General features: G+C 34.3%; 2 protein-coding genes across 2 annotated transcripts in view; both read left to right on the top strand.

Moving 5' to 3' along the window:
• Nucleotides 1-19,688, top strand: part of LOC142240176 (uncharacterized) — a 71,727-nt gene that overhangs the window by 36,872 nt on the left and 15,167 nt on the right. Inside the window, exons 9-12 of the mRNA XM_075311877.1 lie at nt 2,216-2,430; nt 6,488-6,670; nt 7,454-7,521; nt 18,753-18,982. Coding sequence (XP_075167992.1) covers nt 2,216-2,430; nt 6,488-6,670; nt 7,454-7,521; nt 18,753-18,982 — 696 coding nt within the window. The remainder of the gene's footprint in view (nt 1-2,215; nt 2,431-6,487; nt 6,671-7,453; nt 7,522-18,752; nt 18,983-19,688) is intronic.
• On the top strand, nt 1,901-5,380 carry LOC142238396 (serine protease 33). The gene is made up of 8 exons (XM_075310034.1): nt 1,901-2,037; nt 3,531-3,664; nt 3,786-4,066; nt 4,125-4,498; nt 4,564-4,709; nt 4,771-4,878; nt 4,996-5,031; nt 5,090-5,380. Exons 2-8 carry the CDS (start codon nt 3,580-3,582, stop codon nt 5,218-5,220), a joined length of 1,161 nt encoding a protein of 386 aa, XP_075166149.1. The 5' UTR covers nt 1,901-2,037; nt 3,531-3,579; the 3' UTR covers nt 5,221-5,380.

The raw sequence follows: 19,688 nt of genomic DNA, 5'->3' as shown, positions 1-19,688 counted from the left end.
CCAACATGTTTTCATAATAAACTATTTCTTTTCTCAATATCTATGCGTTACTTAAAGGCTACATCAAAACGTGGATTTTTTTTATTAATTTTTGCAGGACAGATATTAACACCCAGTAAAAGGTGAACCCACTACGAAAGAAAAAGCAAGTTTATATTACAAATTTGTAACTAAAATATTTTAGTAATTGCAATACAAATAAGTTAAAAATTTTTATCAAATTGAAGAAAATTTATTACAAATAATAAAATTTTTTAACATGTCTTTAGCACTATATGAAGTTTATGGCAGATACAATTTACGAAAAATTTATTCATCTGAGAAACTTATGAGCTCAATTTTCGGAAACTTCACCCATTTTAGGATAATATTAACTAGTTTCATATTTAGTAAAATTGTGTACTTCATTTGTATACAACTTTTTCTCATTTTTAGTTCACGTCATTAAAGTAAGCAAACAATAAATAAAATTGGAAATATTTTCTTACATTTGGTAAAATACGTTGTCTTTTTTTCTGGGAAAGAGATAAATATTTGGTACTTATATGTAGAGTTTGAAAGGAGAAAGGGAACGACCCCTATTCCCTATGCACTCTATAAACATTAAACTTTTGTTATTTACTTCAGTTATTTAGAGCATATGCAGTGAGATCATGCGGAAAGAATTTATATTATATTTTTGGGCAATTACGGAATTAGGAAATTCAAGAAAACTTCTTAAAGTGTATTTGAAATGTTCGTAGAACTTAAATCATGTTAGGCAACCCAGTGTACTTGAAATGTTCAAGAAATTAAGGGGGTGTCTCTGAGTGGCTATTGAAGAACATAATTGTTTGGAATATAGACTGAGAGTTTTTGTTTTAATTCCCCATTTTCTTAAATCACAATAACTTATACAATATAATCGACGTTTTTGGCGAAACTATGCCCTGAACTGCAAACCTAGTATCACAATTTTCATAGTAATAAAAAGTGTCACTCTGACTCAAAGTTAATTTCAAATTAAATCCATATTTTACAAAGATTTGTGAAATACGTTGGTAAAAAAAAACTTATTTAAAATAAATTATTTCCAATTGAAGATATTTGTTTTGGAAGAAGCCCAGTTTTCCTAGTATAGAACATTGCCACTGTGTATATCTTCAGATGTCACATGTCCGCTTGGACACGTGAATTCGATTATTAGAGAAACCCAAAAACAAAACAATGAGACATAAAAATGTTAAAAGTACGCCATTTAGTGGCGAATTTTCCAATAGAGTGGCACAACGCTAACACTGTTTGAATTACTAAAAAATTTTATAAACATTAATAAGAAGATAAAAAACCACCGGGAAATTTACTGGTGTTCCATCTAAACTGAAATCTAACCTGTGTAAGCAAACCAATACAAGTGTACGATCATTGAATCTGAAAATAAAACTGGGACTAACGCAATGGTTAAACATATTAATTACAACATGAAAAAACTAAAAATCCTAAACTACCCATAAAGATCAGCTGGAAAGAAGAAATTACAGTGGTTTCACGCTCTTGATTTCCTATTTCTGGAAGAGGGTTCATTTTAAGACATCTTAAATACAAAGTCTTAATCTCTATAGCTCTTGCTTTTTTCGAATTATTACAACAAATCATATTCTAACTGGGAAAACATACCTCGCAAGACTATCTCATTTTACAACATGCATTAATAAAATAAAAACAAAGTAATTCTGTTCTTAACTAGCCGAATGAAAATCTGCTTAGTATCCAAATGTCTAGATAGAACCTGTTGTTGCAGTGATGTGTTGAGGCTGGATAGCTGGAGCCATTACTGATGGTACCCATGTCTGCAGCATGCATCACATTAATGAAGATGATAGTTTGGCTTCGAGACTTTTACTCTTCTAGCACCAGTTTTATTTGATCTGTCAACGTGTAAGGTCGCTCGGTCGGTCATCTTTTGCAAAAGAAAGTAAAATTTTAATCGGAAAACTGTGAATAAATACAAAAGCTTTTTTCTGAGAAATCATCTTTTGGCATCGTTAAAAACAAGTGGTATGGAAAACTCGATTCTTTGGATAACTATAATGTTACATAGTTTCTATATGAAATTAACATATGAATATTTCCATTATGTTGGTAAAACATTGAAAATGATGGCCTTGACATCTTGGCTTGTAGTAAAATCAGTGTAAGATACTCTTCCTCCTTACCTATTCATTCAATTTCACAGAAATGTGCCAAGTACACAAGGGCGACAATGCCATTGTCGTTCTAACCAACAGTCCATCATTATCCAGTCATTCATGATTACTATCACAAAAACAGATCAAAACATAAAAATAAATACGAATGTCTTTGCCGCAAAAGTAGATCAGTGTCAGTGTCATTGTAAGAATGCGATAGAAATTCTAGTCAATGGTGTCATTATCAATAGAGCAGCACAGTGTAATGGTATCTCGTTTTAAAATATAAATAAAATTATAAGCAAAGTATGCATTTACCATTAAAATCATAGAATATTATTGCCTTATTCCGTAAAAACAGTGCTTATAAAAAATGCAATTTCCAAATGTACCATAATACAATGGTGCAAAAGTAGTTCCAGTTATAACGTAAGATCCTACTAAGCCTTCCAAATAATAATAATATTAGACCATTGCATACAATTATAATACTATTCACAACTCCAATTCGTGGCCAGATTATAAAAACTGCGTTGGGCTTGAAAATATGCCTACCAGAAATTACACATGACGATCCTATATTCCTGAGTATACCCAACTGTCTTTCGAACTATTTATTTTTCGCAAGATATAGATTGCTATTTTATCCGGTCTAAGTGACATTGGATTCAATAACCAGCGGAATTCACCCTATAAAAAGGCTTAAAGGAAGACGGCTGCCATGAAGAATAAAGTGACCAAGATAGTCATTTCAGAGCAGAGCATTGATTCCCGCTGCTGCTGCTAGACTGCAAGGAATCGTGGATTCACTTAAGCCCACCAGACAGTAAGTAACATCCTGCAAACATGGTCCAAAAGCAGGCGAAGACTGTTGCATAGACCGAAAAGGTGACATCTGCCGTTTTCTGGGATTCACATCGACTACTTGGATAAGGGTACAATGATCAAATGGCTGTACAATGTCAAATCGATGCCGAATGGTAGAAAACACGACCTTACATATGGAAGAGAAAAGTTCCCTATCACCACTATATCGCTTCGCCACAACCAAATTGTGGTGTGTCCTGGTGCTTTATCCAGCCTATTCTCCTATTATGGCCCGTGTGACGTCTCCTTATATCCAAACCTAAGAAAAGTACTCGCTGGGCACAAATAGCAGTCGAATGTGATAAGCATTGTCAAGTAGGCCTATTTATATAAAATAAATGTAAAAACTCCAAAATATTATTTTTTTTGTGCCAAACAGCTATCGGACCACACTCGTGACCCGTATTTCACAAACAGACTTCAGGAATACTTTAACACATTATTACAAAATACTGGCTTAAATAGGGAATAATAATTTTGATTTCTTCCATATAGGAGGGGAATTAAGGAAATGATGCAGAAGCGCCGATAACCCACAACGAAGATGTACCTATGGAACTGTGTGTCACTCATCCCTGGAATTATCTATATAACAGCCATTGAACTGGGAACAAGTTCGGCCCAAGCAAGTAAATTTCAACAATCCTGTGGTGGAAATTGTTATCAAGTCAACGACACAGATACTAATTCAACCACGGCGAGCTTCGATTCCTATGATTTTTGATAACATTTAATTTCACTTTGTTTAAGATATCCTGAATACCATTCTGGGTGTCCCTTCAGAATGTATGCATCAGGGTGGAGTTTGGCCTTGCAAATTATCATTTTCCTGTTGGCTTCAGGGTGGAAAACATGCTAGAGGTTGTGGTAATAATAAATGGTTCTTCTCGTGTTGTATAGCGGCCGAAGGTGACATTTCACCAGCAGCAAACTTGGTCGAAACTGCATTGGTGGAATATAAGAAAAAAGTTAATTCGCTTCCCAAAAGGGTATTTCTAAGACGGCGCGATGAAAATGATATTGCACTAAAGGTGAGTTATTTTTTGAGAGGAGACTTGAACTTTGGCTCACAAATTTCGTTTTATACAGCCCGAATGTGGAATAGCTCGTAACTTTCAAAATACTTTGCAAAAACGTATAATTGGTGGTAGGCCGGCCCACTTTGCCGAGTATCCTTGGCAGGCACATATTCGTATTGCGGAATATCAATGTGGTGGGGTATTGGTATCGAAAAATATGGTGGCCACTGCTGCCCATTGTGTACAGCAAGCAAGATTGCAAGACATCTCTGTCTATTTGGGTGAATTGGATACCCAAAACCTGGGTCAAGCTCATGAACCTTTGCCGGTAGAGAAACATAATGTCATACAAAAGATTATACATCCACTTTTTGAGTTTCGCATGACCCAACCAGATCGTTATGATCTGGCCTTATTGAAGTTGGCGAAGCCTACAGGATTTAGGTAAGTTAGTAAGCCGAGTCCAAGTACGATAATCGCCAATATGCAATTCTAATCCATTATATTAGTGAACACATATTACCGATTTGTTTGCCAGTATACCCCATCCGCTTAGTGGGTCGCAAAGCCATCGTAGCTGGTTGGGGTAAAACGGAAGCCAGTATGGGTCAAGCAGGAACTAATTTATTACAAGTGGCCACAGTGCCCATCATAAGTAAGTAAATTTTCAAATTTCCATTTTGGTAAAGCTCACATGGCTTCACTTTCCATCTCAGCTTCTATGGAGTGTCTTCGCTGGCATGAGAGTAAACAAATCAATGTGGAACTTTTCAATGAAATGTTTTGTGCGGGACATTCAGATGGCCATCAAGACGCTTGTTTAGGTAGGTACAACTGCAACACTTTACTACATCAATAAATAAATTGTAAAGCATACCTTGAGGCTGTTTGGTAAATATCCATCAATGCAATAATGATGTTTTCCTCTATTTGATCTTTAGGCGATTCTGGTGGCCCACTTATTATTAAAGAAAGAGGTGAGACTGATTATAAAAGTAGGGGTTGTTCGTTTTACATTAAGATATTTTTTTATAGGACGCTTCTTCTTGGTGGGTATTACCAGTGCCGGCTTTGGTTGTGGCGTTGACCATCAACCTGGTATTTATCATAACGTCCAGAAAACTTCGAAGTGGATTCAGGATATCTTGTTACGCTATGCACCCTGAATTATAGTTAGCCTTTAATTAAAATTTTATATTAACTCTTATAATTAAATTTTAGATTGAGTGCATTATAGATTAAAAATATCGTAAATGTTAGTTCTTAGTCTTCAGGGTTTTTGACATTACTAAATAAATCTCAATAAAATTTGCTTATATGAAAAAATGTTGGCTTTATTCATGCATTGCGAAAATACTCACCACACAGAAAAAAGTAAACTGTTTTATAGCACGAATGAACTACCTCGTGCCAAAATTGAACTAAATTGTACTCCACTGAACTAAATTATTTCCACAAAGCGTTGTTAAAACTAGCAAAATGTAATGCCCTGGTGTACTTTTGAACTACAACTCGCGAAATTAAACCCTTTCATTGATGAAAAATTTAACTAAAAGTAAACAATTGATTGACACTAAACCGTGATCATTTTTACCATACTGAACACCCAGAGAAGGAATATGATCATCACAAAAACATTTTTCAATAGCAAAATGTTATTTTTGGATGGTGACCATGTAACATTTTTATCGCAATTTTCTCGGAAAAGATGTTATGTTTGCCGAGAAAAACATTTTTGCGATAAACATGTTACATGGTCACCATCCAAAAATAACATTTTGCTATTGAAAAATGTTTTTGTGATGATCATATTCCTTCTCTGTGTGTAGTTCATTCTTACGCACGAAAATTGCTATAGTTCATATTGAACATACGTTTACGGTCATTGAACTTTATGCCCTGGTTTAGTTCATAAAGTATTTGAGACATACTTAATAAAAGGAAAATTTAATTGGGCTGTGGAAAATTTCGAAAAAATAATCAAATTTAATTACAAGCAAATATTTTTTTTTTTTTGTAATAACAATAAGTTAAATTTATCGTTAGCTTAACTACTACCATCTTCTAAAAACTATTTCTCTTAGTTTTTTGACCCATAAGAACTATAGCATAACAGATTTAGCTTTTCGCATGCCCTGAATTAGAACCACGAAATCATCGTTTAATTTATTTTTGTAGTATGTAAATTGTAGCGTTTATTATATTTTCAAAATTACTCGATGGGTCGATTTGTCACACATTTATCCAACTAAATTCCATTGGCTCGGCCCATCATACATCAGGGAAATCTGAGATAAGCTCATTATCATCGGACATGGTTCATTTCAAACAAAAACCAGTTTCTATACAAGATGCGTTTTAAGTATGACCTTGCTACGGTCAGTTATTGGTAACAACGGTGACATTTAAAATGGAAATGTGTTCATTCACCAGACGACGAAAACAAATCAAAACAAAGCTCAACACTATACGGTAGCACAGTTGCGATTGCGTTGACGGCGCTAAGTATGAAGAAGCTTCGTTGTGGTGTCCCCAAAAACAAGCTATGCCAGTATTACATAATAGCCAATCGTAAGCAGCAGATAGCTACGGCATCGAATTCAATGGGTAAATGTAGTAAGTGTGAAGACGTTCCACTTTGGCCAACATTTAGACATCACAAAAATGTGTAAATGTGCCCCCATCAAATGACTAATGCAGTCTATAGGTATGCGGAATGTTGACATAGGTTTTTCGTTAAAGACGCCAATAAATCAGAATGTTGGAATTGTTATTTGTAGGTCGGTCTAATATTATATACGGTCAGATCGATCTTGAGTTGGAGTTTGAATTTGTTACATGCGCACAGCAAAGATCGTCTTAATATATCCTTATAATCTGCCGTTACCAGCTAAAATTTTCAAGAAAACTACTGGTTAGCGATCCTTTGTGGGTACTTATGATCCGTAATGACCGAAGATTCGTTAACATATCAGTGTTCCGATGTTATTTCATGAGCAGTTATTCCGACTTTGCTATTTTCAATGTTAATGTTTTCGTTGTTCTGTAAGACTCACATTTAATAAGGGGCTTTTTTGAATAATCCAAGGAATGTCTTCGATATTAAACCGTTTAATTTGATCGTTAAATTATTACAAATGTAGACGTCATTCTGGAATACTTTCTTTTTAGATAATAAAGGAAATATCAATGAATCTCATTCTTTAATGAAGAATAATGTTGTAATACCACAAGTGTAGGAGCCATTCATGGTAATTGCATAAAACGCACAAAACTGCATTCAATCTGCACTTCTTCGTACAAATACTTCCACGCAAATACCCAAAAATGCACCTACAAATATTAATACATTTGTGTAAGTGAAACTTAGTCATGTGCTCTTCGAGCTCTCTATTACAGACATCATACAACGAGCAACAAAAACTCAAAATATGGCATACAACCTGAGAGCAGAAAGCCTATTGAACGTGTGCCATTATATTTTTGCTTATTACACATACTCCACCACTACATACAAAACGCTGGTCTAATACCTCACACCCTTATGACTGAACCCATAAAAATCTGTTGAATGTGATATATGGTAAATTTTGCTATTATAATTGCTCGGTTGCCAGTCTTATTTTCGGGTTATTAAGTGCAAATGCCCTGTGAGTAGTTCATGTATTACCGCTGTCATTGCCCGATTGTTGTGCTAGTTTCCCAATTTCTTCTAAAATTGGCTCTAATAAAAGGCCAAATGACATAATTTGTTGTTTGTCAATAACGAAAAAATTACTGGAAAACCATAAAAGTCACACATTTGCTATATCTCTGTAATAAATCCAAGAGTGAGAGAAGGAGGGAGGACATATACAAGGTTATATTGTAAACAGTTACATTGTCTGTCCTATAGTTTTGCATTATATCGTGCTTGTTTCTGATCTTATCAACACTAGTAACAGCAGTTTACAAATCCGCTGAAATGTGTAAGTAAGAACGCTTCATTCGCCGACTTGAATGCACTCTTCCAGAATTGGTTAAATGTTAAGGGCTGACAGAACGATTTGGGTCACAATAGATAAGAGTTTCATGAATACTGCAGGTAGACCAAACATTTATACACTGAACAAATATTGACCTAATATGAAAGATCATGCAACCTAAATATTAGAATACGTAATTTACACAATATTAAGGACAAAGTTGTTTAAAATAAAAATTGAAATTAAAATAAAGTTTATAATATTTGCTTCAAAAACTTTTCCATTCAATTTAGGTCACTAATCTTGTAAATTATTTAAAAAATATGTTTCTATTGAACATTTAGTCAAAATTTTATTTCTATAGAAAACTTTGTCAAAATTTATTTCTAAAAATAAAGAATTCTACACTGAAAAAAATATTGTCGTGAGACTAAATATTTCATGTATTTAAAAAACGAATGCGTTGTTTGCTTAGCATAGAAGACGGATTTCTTTGATACAAAGTTTTTTCCATGTCCGAAAGACTATGTACTTTTCTATAAAGTAGTTTTTCCTTATAATTAAGTAATTCAAATTAAACATGGGTATCTTAAAATTTTGTTCGACTAAGGTCAACTTATATATAATAATTGTGAAAAATTCTTCAAAATTAAAGAAACTGTCTTTAAATTTGTTGTCTTTTTGTATCTTGACAACAAAGCAAAAAAGCGTTTAAAAATAGGAAACGTTTTTCAAAACTTTATTTTAAAGACGATTTTTACTTGAGACATATCATAATTTCTACCTGAAGTCGAGCCTGAATTTAAAAATGTAAGTTCTCGTTAACAAGTTTTTAAAGGACTTTAATTGCACATGAAGAAAAAAACAGAAAAAACGAATAAATTAAAATTTGCTGCCTAGAATCAAGTACGCAAAACTTCAATTTAAAAGATAATTCTGTCTTAAAAGTATCCTTACTTCAATTTTACGCTTCTTTGGTTCGGAATCAATACCAAATCATTAGTGTAAATACAAAATCTTTGGAACCGGGCAGCTTTTTGGAATTAAGAAAACATTTTTTACTTTTTTTACATTTTTTACTTTTTTTACATTTTTTACTTACTGAGTATAGTTTATTTGTCGAAAACTAAATGTTTTGCTCATATTTCGTAATGCTGCAAGCAAGTACTTTGCTCATAGAACGGGTATCTTAATATACAGTATATAACAGGTTAATTGAAGAGTCCCCGGCCTAACATATAAATACTCATACTAAAATTAAATCCATATGATTTTATGTAAGCCGTAATGTAGGTTAGGTTAGGTGGCAGCCCGATGTATCAGGCTCACTTAGACTATTCTGTGCATTGTGTTACCTCAGCGGTGAACTTCTCTCCTATTACTGAGTGCTGCCCGATTCCATGTTAAGCTTAATGACAAAGAACCTTATTTTTATAGCCGAGTCCGAACGGCGTTCCACATTGCACTGAAACCACTTAAGGAAGCTTTGAAACACTCAGAACTGTCAACAGCATTACTGAGGTGGGATAATCCACCGTTGAAAAACTTTTTGGCGTTCGGTCGAAGCAGGAATCGAACCTACGACCTTGTGTATGCAAGGCGGGCATGCTAACCATTGCAACAAAAAGGGACAAGTATAATATGGAAATCCTTGGTGAATGTGGATGCCGTGCGAGCTCGCTTCTGACCAAAATCATTGATATGTAGAAGACTCTGAGTAAGGTTTTGATATTCAAACACATCACTATAATTCAATATCCCACACTGACAGAAACAATATTAAAATTAATGAAATGGGACATTAAAGTTGACTCAATGAAACAAATTCATAGATATTTTTCGTTACTTTTTTAATTTTTTACTAAACCACGAAATGTTTACTACTATTAACGTACATTTCCATCGACTTACAGAAAATGTGTACAGAAAATGTATATATATATATATATATATATATATATATATATATATATATATATATATATATATATATATATATATATATATATATATATATATATATATATATATATATATATATATATATATATATATATATATATATATATATATATATATATATATATATATATATATATATATATATATATATATATATATATATATATATATATGCTTGGTTTACTATAAATGAAATTCTCTTTGTGTGTTACAAACAAACTGATGATCTTGATATACCATTCAATTTGATATCCAACAAAAAACTCTTAATCCATACAGTTTTAATACGAACATATTTTAGCAATACCTTTCGGGTTTTTGGGCCTATACAAAAAGACAACAACTCGGAAAGTTGTTAACTGTCTTTAAATAAGCGTGTTGGAAATATTGTTGTTATTACTGCTATTATATGACTTACGAAACTTTGTATGCTCACTTCACACGTACGAAAATATAGAGGGAATATGTACGAAAATATAAGTAAATAAATAAATAAACATTATTGGTCATAATTGGAAAAATACCTACCTTGGATTACAAAATTGTTGATACAAGAAGACTGGCAGGCTGGCATTTGAACAGACAGTACCATCCAAATAAAGAAAACACTGGAAATGTGGCATATTTCAAGGTTAAATGTTGTGCAATCAATGAGGGGCTGCAGTTGCAGTTCCGCCTGATGATCAAAAGAAATTGAAGGCCAACCTGATTGATGCTCCGACCTACAAAAGTGTTGCCGCAAGGTTCAAACACCTTTAATTGGGAAAATTTGTTTACAAGGAGGGCAGTTATTACACAAAGATGAAAACAGAAAAATTAGTAAATGTAATTATACTTTATGAACACAACTTGTTAAAAATAAAATAAATTGTAAAGAATTGCCTCAACTGTGATGCAACTTAAAATTGCCTATGTCTGTAGTATTTTTACACAGTACTGAATTAGTTGGGTGAATTATAATACACGGAGAAAAATTATTTCCATACAGGCTCAATTCGATACGATATTTTATTGGCAGTTAGCCAAGCCCGTATGGTACAATAATAATACCGATCGGTATAGGCGGTACGCAATGCAAGAAAGTATCATATCGCTTATGAAAGGACCAATAAGGTATTGAAAATAAAATCTAAGCGGTATACCAGAATACCATAACGATATTGGGTTTAATAACAACCCGGAAATGCCAGGGCACACTTACAATCTAGAATCAGTCGAACAAAAACGAATTTCTATTGTTTGTATGTGTATTTGGCCGTAATTCTTCCTGTCAAATTATGTTGATCTTATTCATCGGATTGCTTGTGTGGCTGCTTGGTCGTATTTCTTACTGTAGGACATTTTTGTAGAAACATATACCAATTTCATATAAGATTGACATCAGTTTTTTATTTAATTCTGGGAGCCATCGTTCATATAAAGCAAATGAAAAAAAAAATTATAAATTTACTTTGTGTCCCATTTCATTGATTGTGGGTATATACAATTTATCCAGAGCAAAAGCTTACATTTTAGTCTCTCATGCTCACTTCGATATTTATATGATAAGTTTGAACAGCTGATTTTGTTTGCAGATATACTCACATATGGAGACAAATCAGCTGAAACGTTTTATTTGCCATCGACAACTACCATCACTTAAATGCTTTATTATTATTACCAGGTATGACGAATATAGAGGGGGGCGAACAAACCGAAACGTATATGCCTTCAATTTTGTAATATACGCAATGAGATGATGCCGAACAGCGTCGTCTACGTTGACGTTGGAACTGCAAAACTAGCAAACAAGTATACAATTGTCTGTCCCCACTCGTCAATGCATCGCCGACAAAGAATATGACGTCGTTGTTCGCGGTTATCGCCTTCATTGACTCACTTTGCTTTCGATTTCGTTTGACTGCTTGTGGCGGTTGTGGTTCATCTTGCAGCGTTGAGCTTTAAGCAAACCCCATAAATTGTGAAGAGCATATGTTTAGCTGCTCTCGCCCCATGAATTGGCATGTGCTGTTTGTCATCCAGTGTTATTAGTTATTTCGAAGTTAACGCATAGCGATCGATTAAACCGGAGTGCAACTTAACGCGATCTACGACCATTCATCCCTCCATCCATTGCCATTGGGGTCTACTCTTCGGCAATTGAATTGCGCGCACTTTATTCAAAAATAAAATTACGCGAATTTTTCAAAATGATTTGCATATCGATTGTTGCGTTGTATTGACGAACCGTGGTCACGTCACATCACAAATTCAAAGTGAATATCTTGGGCGAAACCAAAACTAATTTCAAAATTTAAGAAATTAAATTGTGCCGGAAGAAAATCGAAAAAGGTTTAATGCCACCACCTCAAATTAAGCAAAATATTATCCAGATTATGTGTTGAGTGACAAATTGTGAAGAAATTTTTATGTTTATCTGTTACCCATAATATGAACGCTTCATGTTGAAAGCGTAAAGATACAGAGGAGTTTAGTGAATTTATTTCCACATTCCCCAACGCAAGGGAAATACGGATAATTATCCAAGTTCGACTATGTTAACCAAGTCATTATTATGGATTTTACCATTATGGACGTGCTTTACGATCATCAGTTCTTCACAGAATTATAATTCAATTTACAACACAGCCATCACACCTGAACTAAAACAAGCCATTCAAAAGGATTTACCAAAAGAAGCAAAATTTTTCGACGATTTTGACTGTAAGTTAATATGAAAACAAAAAACTTGGGAACATAATAAGGTTTTTTTTGTAAACACTACCGCACCACAGATTCGAGCCAATACATGAATTGCGAATGAATGAATTATGTACAAATAACAACCAAGTGTTTTCAAAAAGCTTTCACATTTTTTTTACAGGACACAAAATTCAAATCTAAACCTATTTAGGTGAAATAAATTTCTCATAAAAATAGGCCATTTCGTAGATTCAGATTATATGGTGCAAAAAAAAGTTTAAGTCTATACTTTAAAATTTTAAAAACCATATCTAACCTAATGCTCACTATAGAAAGACAAAACAAAAAAATTTTAAATCATCATAGTCACAAAGAGAAGATTTGTCAAATTTCAAACAAACGATCTGTGAAAATGTGGCCTGAGATTTAACGAAATCATTGACCTGAGTGAAAATATTGGAAAATATTGAAATAGAATCAACCCTACACTGAAAAAAGCATGCCCGGTTCGAAAGATTTTGTCTTTATTCTAATGATTTTGGTGTTGATTCCGAGCCAAAGATGCGGAGAATTCAAATAAGGATACTTTTAAATTTGGGTTTTGATTACTCGATTCTAGGAAGCAAATTTTAATTTTTCGTTTTCAGCTTTTTTTCTTCATATTCTATCCATTTAAAACCATGTGAACGACAACCTTTATTTCTAAATTCAGACTCGACTTCGAGTAGAAGTAAAAAATGTCTTTACAATAAAGTGTTGAAAAAATTTCGTTGCTTTTGAAGAATTTTTCCTTATTATTAAAGTAAAGCCGAAAAAAATGCGTTAAGGAAAAAACACTTTATATCAGAAAATGCGTTTTCTAAGCAAAATTCGCATTCGTATATTAAGGACATGAAATCTTTGGCATCACGACAATATTGTTATTCAGTGTAGTCGATCTAGCTTTTCTTGTCCGTCATTCTGCATATTTATTTATTTATTACGAAATACGTAGAAGTCGTGCTTATTAACCGATCTTTACGGAAATCAAATTTTAAATATACACATAACAAATAACACTAAACTCAATTTACTTTTAAATTTTTGATTTTAGCCCAAATTTGTATTATACGATCTTAACACAAGATAGGTTTCAAAGGTACCACTAATATTCCCAAAATATAACTAATGACGGTTACATTTATTATTTATGTATCATCCCATTTCCACCAATGTGGACCTAATAAACTATGTTATTCAAATTTGGTCCACGCTATTCCACCATAGTATCACTAACATCTGAAATGTATTACACGTATGGACTCAGAGTTCTATTGTTCAAAGCAAAATCCGTCGGGAAATAACATCAAACTTTAGAATCAATATAGATTTGTTCGATCTAGTTCCATTTGGAAGGAATTGTGGCCTTCAAAATGAGATGAGATGATCGATGCTTTGGTATTTTCAAACATACTCTCCCAGGCGCAAAAGTCCAACGCATTGAGATCTGGAGATTTTTATGTCCATGCGGTAGAAATGGAGTGAGGAAACTCCATTTTAAGCCATTTGAAATGTTTGTCTGCTCAGGGCTTCAATATTGTCTTTAGGACATTTTACCGATAATGTTCGGCATTATTTTGACCCCACGATTAACGCATACGAGCAGGGATCGACTATAGCTTATTACCATCGGCGGCGCTTGTGCTTTGGTAGCCAATCGAAGGCTGATATCTTTGGCAAGTAAACCGGATCGTTTTTTTGTTCACAATCTGTTAAATTTGAAATGGCTCTCCTTGGCTCTTTCCCGTCTAACTTTGTTTTGTGCATTGGTGATCACTTTTTGGAACTACAATGGCTTTAATCCAAGCTCATTTTTATACCCTCCACCATAGGATGGGGGTATATTAACTTTGTCATTCCGTTTGTAACACATCGAAATATTGCTCTAAGACCCCATAAAGTATATATATTCTGGGTCGTGGTGAAATTCTGAGTCGATCTAAGCATGTCCGTCCGTCCGTCCGTCTGTCCGTCTGTCCGTCTGTCCGTCCGTCCGTCTGTCCGTCTGTCCGGCTGTCCGTCCGTCTGTGGAAATCACGCTAGCTTCCGAACGAAACAAGCTATCGGCTTGAAACTTGGCACAAGTAGTTGTTATTGATGTAGGTCGGATGGTATTGAAAATGGGCCATATCGGACCACGTTTACGTATAGCCCCCATATAAACCGATCCCCAAATTTGGCTTGGGGAGCCTCCCGGAGCAGCAAAATTAATCCGATCCGGTTGAAATTTGGTACGTGGTCTAAGTATACGGTCTCTAACAACCATGCAAAAATTGGTCCATATCGGTCCATAATTATATATAGCCCCCATATAAACCGATCCCCAGATTATACCTCCGGAGCCTCTTGAAGGGGCAAAATTCATCCGATCCGATTGAAATTTGGTACCTGATGTTAGTATATGGTCTCTAACAACCATGCAAAAATTGGTCCATATCGGTCCATAATTATATATAGCCCCCATATAAACCGATCCCCAGATTTGACCTCCGGAGACTTTTGGAGGGGCAAAATTCATCCAATCCGGTTGAAATTTGGTACCTGATGTTAGTATACGGCCTCTAACAACCATGCAAAAATTGGTCCATATAGGTCCATAATTATATATAGCTCCCATATAAACCGATCCCCAGATTTGACCACCGGAGCCTCTTGGAGGAGTAAAATTCATCCGATCCGGTTGAAATTTAGTACGTGGTCTTAGTATACGGTTTTTAACAACCATGCAAAAATTGGTCCATATCGGTCCATAATTATATATAGCCCCCATTTAAACCGATCCCCAGATTTGACCTCCGGAGCCTCTTGGAGGAGCAAAATTCATCCGATCCAGTTGAAATTTGGTATATGGTGTTAGTATATGGTATCTAACAACCATGCAAAATTGGTCCATATCGGTCCATAATTATATATAGTTCCCATATAAACCGTCCCCAGATTTGACGTCCGGAACCTCTTGGAGGAGCAAAAGTCATCCGATACGGTTGAAATTTGGTTCATTTTGTCAATATATGGCCTCTAACAGCCATGTAAAAATTGGTCCATATCGGTCTTTAGTTATATATATCCGATGACTTATTACACAAAAATTGGTCCATATCGCCAAAAATAATCTACCAAAACTTTATTTCCATAGAAAATTTTGTCAAATTTTATTACTGTAGAAAGTTTTGTCAAAATTTCATATCTATAGAAAGTTTTGTCAAAAGTTTATTTCTATACAAATGTTTGTCAAAATTTTATTTCCATAATAAAATTTTGTCAAAATTTTATTTCTATAGAAAATTTTGTAATCTACCAAAACTTTATTTCCATAGAAAATTTTGTCAAATTTTATTACTATAGAAAGTTTTGTTAAAATTTCATTTCTATAGAAAGTTTTGTCAAAAGTTTATTCTATAAAAATGTTTGTCAAAATTTTATTTCTATAGAAAATTTTGTAAAAAATTTATTTCTGTAGAAAATTTTGTCAACATTTTATTTCTATACTAAGTTTTGTCAAAATTTCATTTCTATACAAAATTTTGTCAACATTTTATTTCTATAGAAATTTTTGTCAAAATTGTATTGCTATAGAAAATTTTGTCAACATTTTACTTCCATAGAAAATTTTGTCAACATTTTATTTCTATAGAAAATTTTGTCAAGTTTTTATTTCTATAGAAAATTTTGTCAAATTTTTATTTCTATAGAAAATTTTGTCAAAATTTTATTCCTATAGAAAATTTTGTCAAGGTTTCATTTCTATAGAAAATTTTGTCAAAATTTTATTTCTATAGAAAATTTTGTCAAACTAGATTATATACGTATTTAATCGGCCTTTTTTTGTTTAATATATACCCCGTATGGGCTAACTTACAATTTAGAAGACAGTGTTAAAAAGTTTTACGATACCTTGCCATCGGCAAGTGTTATCGCAACCCAAGTAATTCGATTGTGGATGACAGCCTTTAGTAGAAGTTCCTACGCAATCCATGGTGGAGGGTACATAAGATTCGGCCTGGCCGAACTTACGGCCGTATATACTTGTTCAATATGTGTTGCATCCGTTTTCCCGATATGTTCAGCTCACGAGCAAGTGTTCCACCACAGCGACGTGGATTTCGATCAAATCTGGACTTTACTTTTCGGATCATTTCTGTTGTTGTTAACGGTCTTTTTCGCCCAATTTTTGGACGCGATACATCAGTGCCAGTATCACGATAACGATTAACACAAGAGTTATTCACATGTAAATGCTGGAAGACTCTAACGATAGCCCCTTGCGATTTTCCAAATCAAAATGATATTGTAAGCTTTTAAACAATAAAACAAATCCCTATTCCGACCTACATTTTATAAATCTTCTCATCATCTTTTATTCTCAGAAATAAAATTATTTATGAGAAGACAAACTACATAATCGGTGCGATTATTATATGTTCTTAATCTAATTAAAAAATCACACCGTTATCTACTATGTAGATTTTTTATACCCTCCACCATAGGATGGGGGGTATATTAACTTTGTCATTCCGTTTGTAACACATCGAAATATTGCTCTAAGACCCCATAAAGTATATATATTCTGGGTCGTGGTGAAATTCTGAGCATGTCCGTCCGTCCGTCTGTTGAAATCACGCTAACTTCCGAACGAAACAAGCTATCGACTTGAAACTTGGCACCAGTAGTTCTTATTGATGTAGGTCGGATGGTATTGCAAATGGGCCATATCGGTCCACTTTTACGTATAGCCCCCATATAAACGCACCCCCAAATTTGGCTTGCGAGGCCTCTAAGAGAAGCAAATTTCATCCGATCCGGCTGAAATTTGGTACATGGTGTTAGTATATGGTCTCTAACAACCATGCAAAAATTGGTTCACATCGGTCCATAATTATATATAGCCCTCATATAAACCGATCCCCCGATTTGGTTTGCGGAGCCTCTAAGAGAAGCAAATTTAATCCGATCCGGCTGAAATTTTGTACATGGTGTTAGTATATGGTCTCTAACAACCATGCAAAAATTAGTTCACATCGGTCCATAATTATATATAGCCCCCATATAAACCGATCCCCCGATTTGGCTTGCGGAGCCTCTAAGAGAAGCAAATTTCATCCGATCCGGCTGAAATTTGGTACATGGTGTTAGTATATGGTCTCTAACAACCATGCAAAAAATTAGTCCATATCGGTCCATAATTATATATAGCCCCCATATAAACCGATCACCAGATTTGACCTCCGGAGAATCTTGGAAGACCAAAATTCATCTGATTCAGTTGAAATTTGGTACGCGATGTTAATATATGGCCTCAAACTCCCATGCAAAAATTGGTCGATATCGGTCCATAATTATATATAGGCCCCATATAAACCGATCCGCAGATTTGACCACCGGAGCACCTTGGAAGAGCAAAATTCTTCACATTCGGTTGAAATTTGGTAGGTGATGTTAGTATAGGGTATCCAACAACCATGCAGGAATTGGTTCCTATCAGTCCATAATAATATATAGCTCCCATATAAACCGATCCCCAGATTTGACCTCCGGTGCCTTTTGGAGGAGCAAAATTCATCCGATCTGGTTGAAATTTGGTACGTGGTGATAGTATATGATATTTAACAACCATGTGAGTTGAAATTTGTGGATGACAGTCTTTCGTAGAAGGGAGGAGGGTACATAAGATTCGGCCTGGCCGAACTAACGGCCGTATATACTTGTTTAAAGTTAAACCCCGAAAATTAAATTTCGCCATACGAATATTATATCTATTTGCATAACAAGTACTAGTAGTTTTTAATAAACAACGTAAATAGCCCTCTATTACACCTGGAATAAAACATTGATGTATATCGACAGACCCATTCAAATCAAATATGCTATTTCCGATTTTATTTGATTTAAATTGTTTGAAAATTTCCATCGTCCTAGTAAACATGGCTAAGATTTATGAACCTTATTGAGTAATATCCAAAAACGCTTTCAAGAAAAAGTTGTTCGTTAACACGATTAACTCATAATATTAACTTCCAACCAATAAATCCCATTTCATGGCATATTACCAGTTTACAAGCAATACCATCCAACAACAGCAACCACAAATCACAGGAGAGACAGCCACAAAAACTTCTTGTGAAATCTTCCAAAAAGCATTTTATGATATTTCCATGCAAGTCGAAGCAATAAATTTCAAAACTTCATACCTGGAGTGTCATTCAAAAAATCTACCAGTCAAGAAAAGCCAGACCTTCCAAACTGAGCGCCAATCGTCATCATGTAAACCAATTAAGGCAAAGTTAATTTATGTAAAACTCTCGGAAGGGAAGTTGATGTGGCTGGAGTTCAAGTGAAAGTAATTCATTCAGCCAGCACCCAATAGTCCAACCACAAAACCAAATGATTCTGTTCGCTGGTGTGAGATCTTAAGAGTTGGGGGAATTGCTTCTTCTTACTCGTAGCTTAGCTGTGGTGATGACCAAAATATCAGCCATAGTCGTTTGGCATCTAAATCTCCTTGTGCATCAAGATTCCGGTCAAAGAAATTGCCGATGTCTATCGCAACATAAATGACTAAAATAGGAAACAATCTTCCAGACGTAAAATAATTATTATCCAAAATACAACTCTATGCTCAAACAACACTTCGGTAGTGAATGGCGTTGATTTTTATGAAATCTTTTATTCAATGGAAGACAATCATTTAAAAGTGTTTGTGTTAGGCAATGTTCACCAGTAACAAACGCAGAGTTTTTAATTGATTTAAAGCTCCCTTTGATCAGATTTGCCGTGAAAATTCATTGATTCATTTTAAATTTAAGAGAGATTGTGAAATTGTTGTTCTTGCAGTTATACATAATCACCTAATGATTTGTCACTACGGTAGGCACCTACCTACCTACTTACCTAAGGAATTATAAAAGTTGACGATCGATTTTTTCAAACGATGGAAAATTGACTTTTTGACTAACCCCCATTTCCATGAAGCTCCGTTAGTGCTCTGT

Source organism: Haematobia irritans, chromosome 5 (assembly GCF_050003625.1).
Source record: "Haematobia irritans isolate KBUSLIRL chromosome 5, ASM5000362v1, whole genome shotgun sequence".
NCBI classification, from domain to species: Eukaryota; Metazoa; Arthropoda; class Insecta; order Diptera; family Muscidae; genus Haematobia; species Haematobia irritans.
The sequence above is the reverse complement of the archived record's forward strand: the minus strand, read 5'-3'. Positions and strand labels throughout refer to the sequence as shown.